Source organism: Elephas maximus, chromosome 2 (genome assembly GCF_024166365.1).
Source record: "Elephas maximus indicus isolate mEleMax1 chromosome 2, mEleMax1 primary haplotype, whole genome shotgun sequence".
Taxonomy (NCBI): Eukaryota; Metazoa; Chordata; class Mammalia; order Proboscidea; family Elephantidae; genus Elephas; species Elephas maximus.
This window is the reverse complement of record NC_064820.1, coordinates 50,741,869-50,761,806: the sequence shown is the minus strand read 5'-3', so window position 1 is coordinate 50,761,806 and position 19,938 is coordinate 50,741,869. Positions and strand designations below refer to the sequence as shown.

Below are 19,938 nucleotides of genomic sequence, written 5' to 3'. Positions count from 1 at the left end.
GTATTTCATTGTACCAGTACCAGAGTGATATCAAGGGGATGTCAACCAAGTTTAAGGAATTTTTCTGGATTCCATTCCAACAGAGTACGTAAAATCCATGTATAAATAAACATCATCTAAAAAAATTTTAACTACATTTTTGGGAGGGCATATAACAATATCTATGGCCAAGAATTAAAACCTGTGAAGCAGACCTCTTAACTAATCTTGGTTTTTTTTCTCACCAGATCATGCAACATTTTTACAATTTTCATGGGAGCAAAAAGTAATACCTCTTCTGAATGTGTAAATAACATACTTCGTTGGTTAGGATAAGGATGATTGCAGTGGCCGCCTATAGCAGCGGTTCTCAAACTTGAATATGTATCAGAATCACAGGGGAGGGCTTATTAAAACACAGATTAATGGGACCCACCCCCAGATTTCTGGATTTAGTAAATCTGGTAGAGTCTGAGAATTTGTATTGCTAACAAAGTTCCAGGTATTGCTGATACTGTTGGTCCAGGGACCACAATTTGGGAACCACTGGTCTAGATATAAAACAACTCTGCATTTTACTCATTTCAGATCCATTTATAATTGAGGAGTCAGGCATACTTTGAGTTGATCATCTTAGGGTAAATGCTTTATGGGCGGGGGTCAGAAGAATTTTAGTCAAATTTCTCAATTATGCATGGCTCCACTAATGAGTCTAGAAGAGTAACTGAGCTTTTCAAAAAGGGTTTCCATTTCAGGGTTCACATCAAAATCTCTCTTGAGGTAATCACAAACAAAACCAATGAACTGGCATTCTTTAGATGGTTTGTGTCAAATGGATATTATCAAGTATCGTCATTCTAGGAATAAAGATTATGCTTTTCTTTTGCAGAAAGAATTTAACACTGACTGTAAGCTGAAGGAGAGAATAGAGGAAAATGGATACAATACCTATGCATCCTTTAATTGGCAACATAATGGGAGGCAAATGTATGTGGCACTGAATGGCAAAGGAGCTCCAAGGAGAGGACAGAGAACACGAAGGAAAAACACCTCAGCCCACTTTCTTCCAATGGTGGTACACTCGTAGAAGAAGGCAATGCTTATGGATGCAGTAGAACCAAAGGCTGTTTTGTCAGGAATAGTTGGTAATCTTCATGAAGACAGTAGCTCAAAAGGCAAAGACACGATGCAGATGTCTGTGCACCTGAAGGAAATGAAGCCTTTGAAGGTTTTTGTACTCATGGCTGGCATACGATGTTCTTTTAATTAGTTCCATGTCATGCCTTATAATCACGATATAGGCAGATTAAATGGGATGAAAGTGATTTTCAAGCAAACAACGTTGTGGCTGGGTTTTTTGTTTAGTTCTTGTTTTTGTTTTTTAACCTCTGAGATAGAACTTTAAGGATACGGGACAGTCAGTTGAATGATCTTCGGGGAAGTTATTTATGGAATAGGAACTCATATCAAAGACTTTCAGTGCTCATTCAAGCCTAATGACTCAATGAGTAGAAAGACACGCAAGCATTTACTGGAAAGCACTTGGGTCATATCACATGCACCGCCAAAGAAGTTTTGGGTGTGGTGTCATGGAAGAATTGGATAGGATTAAGAAATATAAACATGTTAGTGTAAAACTGTTCTAACAAAACAAATAGTATGGTATGCTTGTGCATTCTGTCTTCATTCCTTTCTATTTCTTTCTAAGTTATTTATTTAATAGGATGTTAAATATCTTTTGGGGTTTTAAAGAGTCTCCTCAGCAGCTGCCCTCTGATTTACCTTTCCTTTTTCTTCAGCACACCACATGCATATTCATGACAAAATGTTTTTAAAACTTGGCAAACACTTCAAAAATAAGAGAAGAGATTAGGGGAGCAGAAGTATGAGGGCCTTATGTGCTCTCTGTTGAATTAATTTACACTTCTGCAAGAAAACCCGTCAACGATAAATATGGCAGTGCTGCCACGTGGCTTGAGCAAGATGTGTCTGCCATCATTTAAAAACATAACATACCCCTGAGGCTTCCTTTCCAAGAAATAGATCTAGAAGTCCAAATTCTTCTCTTGGCGATATATCAGTGGATCTCTACGAATATACTAAAAGAAGGAAAATTAACTGTTAAAAGCATTCTAGTAGCTGAGCCTCATTATTTACTAATGATGTTTTGCCATATGTCATGGTAATAAATTATGAAGAGGCTGTCTGCATACATAAAAACCCTTTGTAAGTCCCACATAATGCATCTGCCCCAAAGGAACTATCAAGGAATTTGGTACAAAGTGCAACTCTCCCACAGGCTTAAACTGAGCAAATATATCTTGGTATATGTGTAAACCATATACTGAAACCTGTTCAAGGTATATGATCTAGTCTTTACAAAACCAAATAAAACTTATTTTCTGTAAATTTAAAGACCTTTGGAAGGTTCCGTAACGTAATCATATCGAGATTCATTTTGTTAGAGCAGGTAAATAGAAAACAGTACATTAAGAGGAGTGTACCAGTCATCATCACATTGTATTCCATTAAATAAATACATAACCCTTGTTTGCAGTGTCTGTAGTGATAAAAAAAAATGTAGTAAAATATTATTTGTTCTAAATACTTTAAGTGATAACTGTAAGATTATATTGATGCTGCAGTTTTATCTTCATATTTCTTATTTTGAAAGCCTGTTTATTCTTACTGTTTGGACACAGTATTTTGGTACAAAGGAAAGACCCACTAAATGTGTCTTTTTACTAAAGTTTAACTTCTAGAAAAGCTGGTGTTTTGTAATTCTCTTATAACTTATTTGAGCCAATACTTAATCGGCACTTCCAGATAGTCTATTATTTAAAAATTAGCTTTATCAAGAAACGGTCTCATATAATAATCCCATAGAAGATCATATTTTTCTCAATCCTTAAAAAAGGTGGTATTTCAAAAGAAATGCATTTAGGGCACAGTGCTTTGGCTTATGGATAAAGTTGCATTTCATGGTAATTGACTTTCAACTTGCTTTTTGACAAATGGGATTCTAAAAATGTTTAATTTTTGTGGTTGGAATCTGTATGTTAAAATTTAATTGGTAACCAAGTCTGAAAGTTATAATGCAATGCATGCCTATCGGAACTAGCCATCTTTGTTCTTTTATTTTAAAATAATAATTGCACCTAACACATGAACAGGACCACACACAACCAAAATTAAACGTTTGGTGAGACAAATGTAGTATTGGATGACCATGGTAACAGCAAATAGGACACAAACCGGATTCTTATTTCACATAGCCATTTAGATTGCCAAAGAGACTATGTGTAAACAGCCATCATTATAGTACTCAAAACACTAAAACAGCTTCTAGCAAAATGTATCAAAGCTTGCAGACACCAAAAATAGAAAACATTTCCCTCCCTTCCCCCTCTCTTCCCACAAACACATCAACAAAGATACAGAAACAGTTTGCTAAGGAGTAATGGAATTCTCCGGCATTTAAAAATGACATCTCTGATCAATCTTGAGATAGAATTCTGGTCCCCTTTGCAGCTGGACTGTGCTACTGAAAGAGCAGCAGTTCCAGCCCGGAATGTTTTAGGTTTAAAAAAAAAATTCATTGAGGTTTTGGGAGCTCCGCCTCTGTGGGAAGTGTGGGCCTCAGCCCGAGGTGTTAAGGTGCATCAGCCACAAACGTGTGTCCATATGAGTGTTGGTTCTGAGGAGACTCCTCCTAAAGCTACAGAATCATTCCCTCCTCCTACCTCCCAAAAGGCTGAACAGTGTATAGTATGTTACATTAAATAAAAACAATAAAAATGCTGGGAAAAGAAAAGAAAACACATTGTCCTTCTTTGTTTTATTAGCCTAAAACTGTATATATTTATAAAGTGTTGTGTGTTGGGTAGGATGTGGTTAAATGCCCCACAGCCCCAAACAACAACAACTGAAAAGAAAAAAAAAAATCAGACATTTGTAAGGCTTCTTTAATGTTTTACATGTGTGAGTCAGCTATCCTTACTCTAATAGCAACCAAATGCTTTCGATTTTTCCTGACTATTCAGGTCCACCTAGTTTACACAGTGGATAAAGAAGGATGAATTGAAAACAAGGGATGGTTTGTGAGACAATGAAAGACTTTTGGAGGAAAGCCAGGGGACTGCAGAATCTGACTTCAAGGGGATGAAGCAGGCCAATGAATTTGATTTGAAAAGAGAGAGAAAAGAAAATATATAACACAACAAGTTGGGTACAAAGCTTGAGACAGGTTATAGACTCTTTAAATGGATCAGCATTAATGCTATACAGTTCTCAGAATTCAGGTGTGTTAATTCAGGATCAAAGGAGCCCTGGTGGTGCAGTGGTTAAGTACTCAGCTGTTAGCCAAAAGGTTGGTGGTTCAAATCCACCCAGCAGCTCCATGGGAGAAAGACCTGGTGACCTGCTCTTGTGAAGGTCACAGCCTAGCAAAGCCTATGGGGGCAGTTCTGCTCTGCCACATGGAGTTGCTAGAAGTTGGAACCGACTCAATGGCATCTAACGACAATTCAGGATTATGATTATTCCACAAAAGTAAAATTGATCATTGAAGGCTTTAGCTGGTCCCAATTTGGTCTAAATAAAGATAGCTTTGTTGTTGTTATCGCTGGTAGTTGCTCTGGAGCCAGCTCTGACTCATGGCAACCAAACATAAAACAGAACAAAATGTTGCCCCATCCTGCACCACCTTCCCTATCACTGGTATGCTGAGTCCATTGTTATGGCCACTGTGTGTTTTGACTACCTTCCAACCTAGGGGACTCATCTTCCAGCATTATCAGACTATGTTCTGCTGTGATTCATAGGGTTTTCAGTGGCTAATTTTTTTGGTAGTAGATTTCCAGGTCTTTCAACTTAGTTTGCCTTAGTCTGAAAGCTCCGCTAAAGCCTACCAACATACGTGATCCTGCTAGTATTGGAAATCCCACTGGTGGCATAGCTTCCAGCATCACAGCAACACCACAAGCCACTATAATACAACAAACAGACAGGTCGTGGAAAGATATTTTTAGGAAGCTGTAACATACTTCAAAAAAAAAAAAAAAAAAAAAAAACCCTTTGCTTTTGAGTCGATTTCGACTCATAGCAACTGCCCCATAGGTTTCCAAGGAATGGCTGGTAGATTTGAACTATCAATCTTTTGGTTAGCAGCCTATCTCTTAACCACTGTGCCACCAGAGCTCCATAACATACTTAAGAGCAGGATCTATCTGTTGTTGCTGTGGGCCATCAAGTAGATTCGGACTCAGCAACCCTATGGGACAGAGTAGAACGGCTCCACAGTGTTACCTAGAATATAATCTGTATGGCAGCAGATCTCCAGGTTTGAACCACTGACCTTTCAATTACCAGCTGAGTGCTTAACTATTGCTCCACCAGGGTTCCTTAGGATATATCTAGTACATGAAAAGTAACACATTTACATGCAAATACCAAGTTGATTGAGAATTCCCATTGTCCGTCTGAGTGGTGCAAATGGTTAAGCGCTCAACTACTAGATGAAAATTTTGCAGTTCGAACCCACCCAGAGGCACCTAAGAAGACAGGCCTAGTGATCTGTTTCTGAAAGGTCACACCCTGGAAAACCCTATGGAGCAGGTTTACTCTGCACACATGGGGTTGCCATGAGTTGGAATCATGTCGACAGCATCTAACAACAATTTCATTAGACCAGACTTTTTCAACTTAAACTGAACTGTAAGTGAAATATAGAGCTTTGTTGAAAGGATACTGAAAAGAAAATGGCAGCTGTGGATTCCATCAGAAATGGATCTTCCTCTCAGGCACTCCTTTCCTCTTAGATTGGCTTTATTTGGTTGGCTGCTGCCTCCCTCCAATTTGCTTTTTTCCATCTCCAAAATGCAAAATCCAAAACCTTTTTTCCTCAAGATCTCAAAATGTAAACATCCCAGGTATAACTCTTATCAGCTGGGTTCAGGTAACATACCAACCTCTAGAGCAGCTGGTATGTCAAGGCCTGTGTTTACAGTGATTGGACAATCTTCAGTCACAAGACCACAGAGCAGCCTCTTCTGAACTACACAACTGGAGCTGGTGAAAAACAGGATCCCAAGGAAGAAAGTGGTTTTGGACAGGAGCAAAAACGATGGTTACTAGCCACGTAAATGAGACTACTGACTGTACCATACTTCTTTTAACCTTTCATTTTTCACTATTTCCATGTAGCCTTGCCAATTAGCTCTAATTAGAGGGTTCAAGAACTTTTTTTTAATGCATTTTTTTTTTAAGACAAAAATGTTTGGTTTGCTTTAGTTTTTTAAGCCAAGAAATAGTGTCCTGAATACAGCCAATTTCACTGTGGTTCTGTAAACTTTAATGATAACTGGGATGAAGGCAAGTTTTCTACAAAAACGGTCCTTCTGAATATTTCAATCTGCATCACAATATGACATACATTATAGGCATTTTATCCCAAGGTTATGTACTAGGATTTTCAAGTATTGCAGCATATAAGAAAAAAATGTGAAACCCTGACATTTATTTTTTTTAAATTGCAAAATTTTAAAAGAAAAAAACTCACTTTGTTTTTTACTATGGCTTGTATACATACATTCAACACAATACAAAGGCAAAACTTTATAACCTGCATTTTTCGCTCCTTTAGCTGATTAAAAAAAAAAAACCAAACCCAGTGCTGTAGAGTCGATTCCAACTCATAGCTACCGTATAGGACTGAGAAGAACTGCCTCATAGAGCTTCCAAGGAGTGCCTGGCAGATTCGAACTGCTGACCCCTTGGTTAGCAGCCGTAGCACTTAACCACTACACCACCAGGGTTTCCTTTAGCTGATTAGGAGAAAATAAAACACAAAATGCCCTTGCAAGTGAATAATCTACTGCAAACACCTTGATAAACATCATGTATATTTAAAATGGAATAATTATGATCAAATGAATGAGATGAAAGTAATTGGCCTCATTATTCCCCCCCCAAAAAAACTCAAACCCGTCGCCATAGCATGGGTTCTGACTCATAGTGATGCAGTAGGATAGAGTAGAACCGCCCCATATGGTTTCCAAGGCTGTAAGCTTTACCAGAGGAGACTGCCACATCTTTATCCCATGGTCTCATTACTAAATGGCTAATAATGAACATTTCCCTTTGCTGGTTCCATGATAGCAGCTAAAGGCAACAATTCCATACTCAAAGAGAAAAGCCATACGCCAACCATAGATGCATGTGACACGTATTATCTTACACATTTTTATTATCCTTCACAAAAGAGCCTTTGTTCATTTTTTTAATATAGGCACTTGCACCCTCTAGAGATGAGCACAGCAAATGAAGAATCAAAACATCCTGTGCTCCTCATTACAACTGTAAATTGAACATGTGCCTTCGTACAACTTAGGCAGTGACCCCAGCTGTAGAGTTACCAACTGCAGTATGGCCTTAACCCTCCTAAAGTTTGGTTTTAATTACCTTATACACATCTTAAATGCCTAAATTATCTTACAATTTTCTAAATTATTTAGTTATCATTTCTGCGGTCAATTTAAGCTGCTGACAATGGAAATATTCACAGAGAGGTCTTTTAAGGGGAAGTAAATTAAAACCAGTGTCTCATGAGGTATTATAAATTTAAAAAGGCTGCTTTTTATCATTAGGGGAAATATTGGGATCAGGAGCTCTTATTTCAATTCAGTATTAAAAATAACAGCTGGTATTTAAACGACAGACTCTTCAATTGTCATTTTTTTCCCCAGTGAAATGATCAATATGTTCATACGCCAATGGTATTTAAACCAATATATATAAAGATGATGTAAGAAAAATATCTGTCTTTAAGGAGCTTTCCAACTGAGAAACACAGAACAAAAAACTGAAAAATGACATTACACGTAAGTGAAGATACAAACAATAATTTGTTTTCCTGATAGATTGAATATAGGGTACAAAATGCCTTTTGCAATGCAAGCTCATTGAGGAAAATTATCATACAGGAAAAAAAAATGAAACTAAATAGGCTTTATAAATCAGTGTCAGCAATCTTTCATCCTCATCTTACGTAGCAAAGTGCTGCATTTCATCCTCTGAGATCCCCTAGGAAATAAATCAGCATATTTCAACTGCAACAGTTAGTTCGTCTTTTTCTTGTAATTTTTTACACCAGGTAATACTAAAGAGCTTTGTGACTTGGGTTTCCTCACTAGATTCTACAAGAACAAGATGGACTTTATTGAGATCAATCACCCTGCTTCCCCTTTTCAAATGAATAAAGGCTTCATAGTAAGGTTACAGAGATTGTTGGGAGCAATTACACTGGGTACCTGGAATGGTTGTTACATTCACCATTCTATTTCTTTTTTTTTAATTTCTGTTTTACTCTATACATATAAATATTCTCTGGTTATACACTCAATGGGCACTAATCAAGTAACATCTTCATATGCACTATCAGGGGAAAAAAGCAAAAATTTAAAAATAGGGCCAATAAGACACACAGTTGGAAAGTTGTCAGACACAATGGAAATCATGAGGCTTGAACGTCAATACAACAGAATTGGTTGACACCAGCCTTCATATTGACAAAGCAACCGTAACAAGCTTCTAAGCCATGTCACTGTAAAGTACATTGCACAGGATTTGCTCAGTAAATCTTTACTTAATCCACACTTGTTTTCTTCTTATTGTTCTGACTCATGGTGACTTTTCAAACAATGTATTGCATTGGGCAAATCTGCTGCAAAAGACCTCTTTAAAGTGTTCAAAAGCAAAGATGTCACATTAAAGACTAAGGTATGCTTGACTCAGGCCATGATATTTTATTTTGCCTCATATGTATGTGAAAGCTGGAGAATGAGTAAGGAAGACCAAAGAAGAATTGATGCCTTTGAATTATGGTGTTGGTGAAGAATATCGAAGGTACTGCCAGAAGAATGAACAAGCCTGTCTTGGAAGAAATCCAGCCAGAGTGCTCCTTGGAAGCAAGGATGGCAAGATTTCCTCTCATACTTCAAACATGTTATCAGGAGGGACCAGTCCTTGGAGAAGGACACCATGCTTGGTAAAGTAGAGAGGCAGCAAAAGAGAGGAATACCCGCAAAGAGATAGATTGACACAGTGGCTGCAACAGTGGGTTCAAACACGGCAATGATAGTGAGGATGGTGCAGGATAGGGCAGTGTTTCATTCTGTTGTACATAGTGTTGCTGTGAGTCAAAACCAAATCTACGGCACCTAACAATACCATGGTGACCTTATGTATAACAGAAAAAAACACTGCCAGATCCTATGCCATCTTCATGATCGTTGGTTATGTATGAGTCCATTGTTTGGCTATTGTGTCAATCTATCTAATTGAGGATATCCCTCATTTTTGCTGATGCTCTTCTTTACTAACCATGATGTCCTTTTCTATCCATTGGTTTTTCCTGGTGGCCACCCTTGCTTTTAAGGAGCCTTTGGGTTGTGCTTCTAAGACTGATTTATAGTTTCAGTATGATCATGCCACATTTTTCCCCCAAAAATTTATTGTGTAGTTTATTCAAAGGCCCCAAAAGTAATAGATTAAAATAACTACACTTGAACCTAAATCTCAACACTTAAGTTAGATGTGTTTGGTGTAGGCCAGAAAATTTGGTAAGGAATAGATATCCTGTTGGGAATTATGGTTTTGTTTTTATCTTGACCTTTCATATTTACTAGAGGAAAAACTAAAAAATAAAATCTTAAGCCAGTATATATTAATATAAACCTATTTATGTAAACCAAAACAAAACTAGACCTGTTGCCATTGAGTAATTCTGACTCATAGCTACCCTCTAGAATATCCCATAGGGTTTCCAAGGCTATAAATCTTTATGGTAGCCAACTGCCACATCTTTATCTCAAGAAGCTGCTGGTGGCTTCGAACCACCAACCTTTCGGTTAGCAGTTGATCACTTTAACCATCTGTGCCACCAGAGCTCCTTATAAAATACTCGAAGTGAACTGGCTAATATACCAAAATGTATACATCTAAATGAATGTTGCCTACTTCAGACTAGAAAATTAGAGACCATGTTTATATTAATAATATCCTTTATCATAGAAATAGGATGTTTTCTAACCAGCCCCTAGCTCCTTCCAAGACATGTTTTGATCCAAGAGACTTTGTACCCCAACCATGGTTGTTTACACCAGGAATAGTTGCCTGGACTCATTATAATTTACAATTCAAGCTTCCATCCTTTTTTAGTCTTAATTCTCCCAGTAAAATTGCAGAACAAACTTTTGAATCAAAATTTATGCTACTGAATTTGTTTCTGTGATTTCAATGCCTACAACCACAAGATGGGTTGGCAATAGAGGTTCTCTTTTCCAAACACATTAGTAAACCCATCTAGAACAAACAAGATATAAAACATTAGAATTCTGGTAGTATTTTCTATACGCTTTTTGTAAATACTCAGCTGCTAACTGAAAAGGTCCTGATTTGAACCCACCAGCGACTCCATGGGAAAAAGAGATAGCAGTCTTCTTCTATAAAGATAACAGCCTTGGGAACCCTATGGGTCAGTTCTACTCTGTCCTATAGGGTCACTATGAGTCAGTATCTACTCAACAGCAAGGGATTTTCTCTCCTAATTTATTTAGTTGTTAAAAATGTTACTGAGCCATTAGATTCTACATGGATTTAAGCATCATAATTCATTACTCACCCTCAAAGCTTCACATCAGTGAGAACATGGCCAAGTACCGACTGTGGAACAGACCATTAATTGCTCATGTACAAGTCCAAGTTGAAACTAAAGAAAAGTAGAACAAGTCCATGAGAGCCACAGTACTGCCTTCAGTATATCCCGCCTCAATTTAGAGACCTTCTCAAGAATAGACGATGTGCTGAACACTAATGACCGAAGACCAGAAGAGTTTTGGAATGACATCAAGTACATCAGACACGGGGAAAGCAAGAGATCATTAAAAAGACAGAAGAGAAAGAAAAGATCATATTGGATGTCAGAGGAGACTCTGAAACTTGCTCTTAAACATCGAGTAGCTAAATTGAAAGGAAGAAATGATGAAGTCAATGAGCCAAACAGAAGATTTCAAAGGGTGGCTCAAGAAGACAAGGTAAAATATTAAAATTACACGTGGAAAGACCTGGAGACAGAAAAACAAAAGGGAAGAACACGCTCAGCATCTATCAAGCTGAAAGAACTAAAGAAAAAAATCGAGCAATATTGAAGGATTCTATGGGGAGTTGCAATACGGAAAGATTCTATGGGGAAAATAATAAACAACACAGGAAGCATTAAAAGAAGGTGAAAGGAACACACAAAGTCACTATACAAAAAAGAATTGGCCAATGTTCAACCATTTCAGGAGGTAGCATATGATCAGGGACCGATGGTACTGAAGAAAGAAATCCAAGCTGCACTGAGGGTATTGGCAATAAGCAAGGTTCCAGGAATTGATGGAATACTATTTGAGATGTTTTAACAAAACGAATGAAGTACTGGAAGTCCTCACCTGTCTATGCCAAGAAATTTGGAAGACAGCTACCTGACTAACCCACTGAAAGAAGTCCATATTTATGCCTATTCCCAAGAAAGGTGATCCAACCGAATGTAGAAATTATTGAACAATGTCATTAATATCACATGCAAGCAAAATTTTGCTGAAGGTCATTCAAAAGTGGCTATAGCAGTATATCAATGGGGAACTGCCAGAAATTCAAGCTGGATTCAGATGAGGACATGGAACCAGGGATATCATTGCTGATATCAGATGGATCCTGGCTGAAAGCAGAGAATACCCAAGTTTTCTTGACTATGCAAAGGCGTTCGACTGTGTGGATCATAAAAAAATTATGGATAACATTCTGAAGAATGGGAATTCCAGAATACTTAATTGTGCTCATGAGGAAACTGTACATAGATCAAGAGGCAGTTGTTCAGACAGAACAAGGGGATACGGAGTGGTTTAAGGTCAGGAAAGGTGTGCATCAACATTGTATCCTTTCACCATACCTATTCAATGTGTATGCAAAACAATTAATTTGAGAAGCTGGATTATATGAAAAAGAACGCAGCATCAGGATTGGAAGAAGACTAATTAAACTTCGATATACAGATGGCACAACCTGGATTGCTGAAAATGAAGACGACTTGAAGAACTTGCTGATGAAGATCAATGACTAAAAGCCTTCATTATGGACTACACCTCAACATAAAGAAAACAAAAACTCTCACAAATGGACCAATAAGCAACATCATGAAAAATGGAGAAAATATTGAAGTTGGATCCAAAATCAGCTATCATGGAAGCAGCAGTCAAAAAATCAAATGACACATTGCGTTGGGCAAATCTGCTGTAAAAGACCTCTTCAAAGTGTTGAAAAGCAAAGATGTCACCTTGACAACTAAGGTGTGCCTGACCCAAGCCATGGTGTTTTCAATCGCCTTATATGCATGCAAAAGCTGGACAATGAATAAGGAAGACTGAAGAAGAACCAACGCCTCTGAATCGTGGTGTTGGTGAAGAATATTGAATATACCATAGACTGCCAAAAGAACGGAAAATCTGTCTTGGAGGAAATAAAACCAGGATGTTGCTTAGAAGCAAGGATGGGGAAACTAAGCCTCACATACTTTGTACATGTTATCAGGAAGGGTCAGTCCCTGGAGAAGGATCATGACTGGTAAAGTAGAGGGTCAGCAAAAAAGAGGAAGACCCTTAATGAGATGGATTGACACAGTGGCTGCAACAATAGACTCAAGCACAGCAACAATTGTGAGGATGGTACAGGACCGGGCAGTGTTTCCTTCTGTTGTACATAGAGTCTATATGAGTCAGAGCCGACCTGAGGTCATCTAACAACAACACAACAATCCTTCACAAACTTTTTAATCTATGTTCCCTTTTGATAAATAAAAAATCTCAAACCCTCCTTTAATGTTATAGGAAGTTAAAAATAATTTTAATATCTTGACTAAAAATCTAAACAATGGGGCAAGTACTATTTTGCTTTCAAATTACACTTGATTTATGTCTTTGTCATTAGGTGATGTCGAGTTGACTTCCATTCATAGCGACCCCATGTGACAGGGTAGAACTACCCCATAGGATTTTCTAGGCCGTATTCCTCACGGAAGCAGATCGCCAGGTGGTTCTCCAAGTTGCCACTGAGTGAACTCAAACCACTAACTATTTGATTAGCACCCAAATGCTTAACTGTTGTGCCACATATTACTCAGTTTCCTCCACTGAGGACATTTTTCTAGACTAGAGTTTCTCAACCTCTGCGCTATTGATATTTGAGACTTGATAGTTCATTGTTGTGGGGGCTGCCCTGTGCATTGTAGGATGTTTAGCAGCATCCCTGTTCCCTACTCATAATGCCAGTAAGCCCTACCCCTGCCAGTTATGGGAAACAAAAATGTCATTAATTTGGATAAATTTAACATTTTTATAATACTGAATTATCTCCGACTACATACTTCTTCACATACTCAGGTCTTGTTACATGGCCTGTACGTTCCTCATTACGTGTATTGCTAAGTATTTTATAATTTTGATGCATGTTTTGGTTGTGATCTTTTTCCATTATATATTCAGACTGACTCTGAGTTTACGTAACTTTTAAGTTCACACAGGAAGATGTCGTGTGGGAGTGTAGTTCTGGCAAAATTCATCATTTTCTGATCATTTACTAGCAAAATCCACAATAATCAGGATTCCTGCAACTCTATACTTCTTCCTCCTTTCTTCACCATCTGAAACTCTTTCTTCTCTTGTATGGATAATAGTTAAACAAATAAGGATCTAGTAGGCCTTTCACAAAATAGACCTTTGCTTCAGAAATAAATAAATAACTGGGGATAACCCAATCCTGAAACAATGATACACGTTACCACAGGAGTACTCAGCGTTCAAGATGTTATCATGAGCACATTCTGGAACACAACGTGGCCAAATCACACAAGAAAACTTGTTTAAGATTTATCTCCTACATCAAATGTAGCACCTTAGTTGAAATCTGATCTTTCTAGTCCACTTTAATATCTTAATTTTATAAATGACAAAACTGAGGTTCATTGTCTTTCCCACAGTTCACTGCTTGGTAATGAAGGCAGGTCTCCTGACTTTCTAATCAGTCCTCTTTTGGCTCTGTAGACACTCTACCAAAAAAAAAAAAAAAAAATATATATATATATGTGTGTGTGTGTATTTATTAGAAATTCCACTCTTTATAGCTCAATGCTTTTTTTTTTCTTTTTTCAATTTCAGAAGTATAATTCTAAGGAAAATCGATGTATTTCACTTAAACTTTGTATCTCTCTTCAAGGATACTTGTTTTGAGAGGAATAACAAGTGCTTTTGAATCAGAGAGATATAATTTTTAATCCTGGCTTTGTCACTTACTAGCAGTGTAAACTAAGTTACCTCATCTATGGTAAAAATGAATGAACAAAAAATGAGGATAATGACTCCTAAGTCTTGAGGCATTTGTAAGGATTGACTGTCATTATATTAACCACTTTGTATAATGCTTGGCAAACAATAAGTGCTCAGTATATGTTAATTTTCTCTCCTTTTTGGTCAATTATGGTCATAGCTAAAAAATTCCCTAATGTGCTAAAATAAGGACTGGATTGCCCTCAAAATCTCCACACTCACTCAAGAGATCACTTTACTACACAGATTTCAGTTTTAATTTGTATATTATTTCTTTTTTCTTCAGAAAACCTTTTTTTTTTTGACCATTATATAGACTATCATTTTATATTAAAATCATACTTCTCTCAGCACTGTGGATTGCTGAGCACTGGGCCAGTAGATGAGCAGGTATTTTGTTTCTAAGGCATGATGTTCCTGTGGGAAGATGGGTTTTCTGAGGCATCGGAAAGAGGCAAAGATAATGTAAAAAGCACCCGAGCACAGGCTCTGCTTTCTTACTTCAGATAAAAATATGACAATAATTGTGAGAAATTTGATTCATGAGCCAAGAGGACCTAATGTTTTTAAATGGTCCCTTGAAAGGAAGGGTGCAGGTTACTAACCTAAAAACTTCTAGAAAAGCTATATATGTCTTAGTACAACAATGATTTAGCAACAATTCAGCTTCCCCCTCCCCCAACTGATACAAAACATCACTTTCATACAGAGTGAAAGTGATAATTGCCCAACCCATAGGAAATAGGGTGGGGGCAAAAGACTCAATAGACAAAGTTATCTTGCATATTCTGCTCTGGGTAGCCATCTATCTTTTTTAAATTCTTAACTCTTATCTAAATGAATTGAGAAATTAGGAAAAATATGTGTATTATCTTTGTTTTTAAGAAAAAAAATGCAGTTTTTCAAATTCTGTGTAGCAGATGAGTGGTGCACACCCAGATCCCCTTCTCAGAGCCCAGGCACTCATTCTCCAGCTGTGTTCGCTCCCCTGTGGCAGCCGCACAGGATGAGTGCTCACTGTGAGGTGCAAAAGTCTGCCCCCTCCCGTACTTGGGGATACCACTAAATGGCCATCCCCCAAAGGATCAGCTGAGACATTTGGTGTGAGTTCATTGCAGATCACCTTTTACCTCTGCTTAACCTTGCTTCCTTCACCCCTTCACAGGTGTTTCCAAGAACACCACCCTCCATAGAAAAGTTCTTACACCGCAATATCCCATTACAGAGTCTGTTTCCTCTTAGAGTAGACTTAAGACATCTGTAAGTGTGGTTTGTCTTCTTTGAAGGAAGGACTATTCCTGAAAACTGTAGAAACCAGCCTATCCTTTCTTATGAATAATGGTTGATTTCGTTTCAACCTAAATAACATGGAAGTTTAATAAGTCTGCTTAAGAAACCTGAAGACACGAACTTCCTGGGAGCAAATCAATGGTGTATGCAGTAATTTTTATAACTGGATTGGAGAGGCAACGGCATAGAAAACTAAGAATGCTTTTACCAGTCTAGTTCCAGGGCATGACCTAGAGGAACGTGGGTGTTAACCTACGTGCCAAGATCAGACAGACGCAAAATGGCATTTGTCTAAGGTTTTTTCCTTGTTATTTTATGAAAGAAAAATCAGAAAGGACCTGTGATAGATACAGTTACTTTTTGGAAAAATGTAAAGATGAGAAAAGTATACTCAGACATTTCGAAAGGAACGTTCTTATATGTTTCCTCACAGAAAAAAGTAAATAAATAAAGGGAAAATGAGAGATGTGTAGGTATCTGAACTCCACTGTAGGAGAGTTCATTTGACTTTACCATGAGTACAAAAAGCAAAGGAGAATATTCTCAAAACACAGACAAGTTCCAGAGTAGCCCCTCCAAAGAGTCTCTGGAACCCCTCTATGTATTTTCATTTTTGTCAAGAATATCACTGATAACAATTTGCTATTATTTTTTCCAATGTGCTGGGTTGGAATTTCATTACTAGGAATCTTAAGCATCATTATTCAGGCCGATTCCCTATTATAATGTTGGAAATGTAAGTTAATTTTGGGTTTCTCATTCCAAGTCCCAAGGGGGAACTAAATGTCACAGAACAAAATGTCATGCAATGAGATCAGATACTAAAAAATGTGACAGGAACCAGATGTTTCCTTAACAATTACCTCATAGCAAAAGCCAATCAAAGAAATGAGGTACAACACTTTTCACAAGTGAAATGGCATCCCACATTATTATTTAGTATCTTGGTATTTGTCAGTTTATGTTCTGATGACCACATCCTAGATGCCTCTGAAGAAATTCAGAATAAAATACAACACATGATTATTGCCATCAAAGACTTTTAAATAAATTATTAAAATCGGTCCCAAATATGACAACTCACATTATGAACAACACAACTTCTAATTAGCAGATGAAGTAGGGAGAAGCAGGTCCATGATTATTTTACCAAAACCTCATCACCATCATGCCTGCTCCCAAGGCCCCCCTATTAACTCCGTTGTGATTTGTAAGGCATGAGAAGAGGCAAAGAGAAGTGGAAAATATGAGAGGGATGTTCATTTCAGAAATAAATAACCGAAATTAAAGCCAACCAAAGAATTAGAACACCATGTCATTTCACCTTGGGTGCTATTTATAACAAAGCTTCCTGAGTCACTGTTACTGGATCTGTTCTTCAACCTCAAATTGCCAATCTCCAGGGATAAATGATTTGTTCCAGGACATATATTCCTTTTGCCCTCCCTACATAGTAATGGCTGGGGTAAAGAGCTATGTGGTAGTGAAACCAAAGAGTAAAAACAGAAACACTTGACAACCCAATGGAGTTGCTCATTCCTCCTCATGACAAGGATAAATATTAGCTTAATGGATTAGAGAAAACATCTCAATAACCAAAAGTCATAAATAGCTACATGGATTATAAAACCTTTTTGAACTAAAAATAAACTTAGATTAATTAAAACAGGTCTTGGAAGTATTCACTTGCTTAACTAACAGTTTGACCCATGAAAGCTGCATATATAATGTATATTTTGTTCACATTATATGTGCAATGTGCTTCTCTGGGGGCTCTAAAATATCACATGAACTAAGAGTTTTTTTTTTTTTTATATTTAATAGGCCTGAGTTTAACATATGATAGGATAAAAATTCTAAAAGTCTTTCAAATTCTAAAATGTATCCTTGAATTTTTTCCTAAGATCTCATTCTTTATTACACTCAAGACATCATTGGACAGCTAAAATACAATATGCTATAAAAACCAAAACCAAACCTGTTACCATCGAGTCGATTCTGACTCATAGTGACCCTATCGGACAGAGTAGAATTGCCCCATAGGCTTTCCAAAGAGTGCTAGCCTTTTGGTTAGCAGCTGTAGCTCTTAACAACTATGCCACCAGGGTTTCCACAATATGCTATAGGCAGGAGCGTTTTTTTTTTTTTTTTTTTTTAAATCTTGGATTTGCTAAAAAATGTAAAATATAAAAACATGTATTGTCCTTTTTTTTAACTTTCACAAAAATATGCAAATTTTCCAAAAATACACATTTGATGAAATGTGCATCTGCCCTCAGCAGCCTCACTGTGGAAGAACTCAGGAAACTGGTGACCCAATTGATTTAGAGACAAAATGGCCAATACCTGCCTCCCTATAATTTTGTACAAATTTTTACTTGGTCTGTTTGTTTTAACTGGTGCATGGCTTCCATTTCATGATGGTACCACAATTTATTTATCCATCCTTAAACTGATGGGTCCAAATAGGTTGTTTCTCCACTCCAAAATCCAAATCCACTACCATCGAGTAGATTCTGACTCATAGCGACCCTATAGGACAGGGTAGAACTGCCCCATAGAGTTTCCAAGGAGTGCCTGGTGGATTCAAACGGCCGACCTCTTCGTTAACAGCCGTAGCACTTAACCACTACGCCACCAGGGTTTCCAGGTTGTTTCTAGCTTGTTACAAACATTGATCCAATAAATTTCTTGTACAAATCCCTTACTGTACAAGGTCAAAAGGCCTCTTCAGTATGTAACTAGAAATATACTGATGGGCTCTAGGATTTGAGCATCTTTAACTTGCCCACATATTGTCAAGGTGCTCTTCAAAGTGTCTTTACCACCAAGAGAAGTTTTAAATTTTAACATGATTTGTATGTTCATGTCATTTTAAAGAAATTCCTCCCCATCTTAACGCTGTAAACATTTTCTCTTATAATTATTTCTAAAAGTTTTAAAGATTTCTTTTCACAATTAGATTTTCAATTCATATGGAACATAATTTTTTTATAGTATAACATATGGATAAAATTTCATTATTTTCAATATGGATAGCCAGTGGTTTCCCCACTTACTAAGTCCACCTCTGTCATATACGGCGTGAGCATGTATATTTTTTTCATTTTTAAGCCAAATAAAGTTTGAAATTAAAAGGGGCACTATTTTTTTTTTATTAATAATTATGCTTGGTCAACAGACATAAGCAGGAACTTAAATAAACTGGGATATATAGTCACTATAGTCAGCTTGGCTAGCCAATGGTACCCAGTTGTTTGGTCAAACACTAGATAATGCTTGGAAGGTACTTTGCAGATGTGATTAACATTTACAGTCTGCTGACTTTAAGTAAAGTAAAAAAAAAATATATATATTTCCTTAATAATGTGAGTGGGCCTCATTCAATCGGGTGAGGACCTTAAAAGCAAAAACAGGTTTCCCAGGGAAGAAGAAATTTTGCCTCAAGACTGTAACATAGAAATTCTGCCTGAGAAATTTTGGACTGCCTTAAAATAAATCTCTTTATATATATCCTATTTTTTATTGGTTCTTTTTTTCTTTTTCTGGAGAACACTGACTGATAACAATTGTTGTTGTTAGGTGCCATCCAGTCATTTCCTACCCATAGCAACCCTATAGGACAGAGAAGAGCTGCCCCTTAGGGTTTCCAAGAAGCGGCTGCTGAATTTCCACTGCCAACTTTTTGGTTAGCAGCCAGTCAGTATTCAGAAAATACAAAGAATTTCTACAAACCCCTAAGAATATAAAACGACACTAAGAGACCATTTCTCATCCATCAGATTAGGAAAAATTAGAAGTTCTGATAATATCAAATTTGGAGAAATTCAGAGAAATGGAAAATCTCACCTACTTCTGGTAGCTTGACGGAGGGGAAAAGGAGATCAATCTATTTAACTTCTTCACCAGAAATGTTCCAAATCCTTTTCTATTCCGTATAAGTTCAGATAAACTTGTCTAGTTCCTCTAAAAATGATTTAGGTTCATTTGGGTAGTTTTTCTGGCTTGAACTGGCCGTACTCATCACCTTTAATACATAAAGCTCGCTCACAGTACCATAGCTTGCTTGCTTAGGAGTGTACCAAGGAGTTAAAATTATTGATAATGCTGTTTAGTGCACCAAGCCATAAAGATGCCATAGAATATTTGGTGCCAAGACAGTATAAGTGAAGAAATGATAGCGGAAGTGTGTTGTGAGTGGAGGAAACTTGTCTCAAGTTGCCCTCTAGCACCATGACACTCATTTTTA

General features: G+C 37.3%; 1 protein-coding gene across 1 annotated transcript in view; it reads left to right on the top strand.

The window, feature by feature from the left end:
* FGF10 (fibroblast growth factor 10) overlaps positions 1-3,782 on the top strand; it is a 101,171-nt gene extending 97,389 nt beyond the window's left edge. The window contains exon 3 of the mRNA XM_049863461.1: positions 869-3,782. Within this exon, the coding sequence (XP_049719418.1) occupies positions 869-1,066 (198 nt within the window). The 3' untranslated portion in view covers positions 1,067-3,782. The remainder of the gene's footprint in view (positions 1-868) is intronic.
* The last annotated feature ends 16,156 nt before the right edge of the window (positions 3,783-19,938 follow it).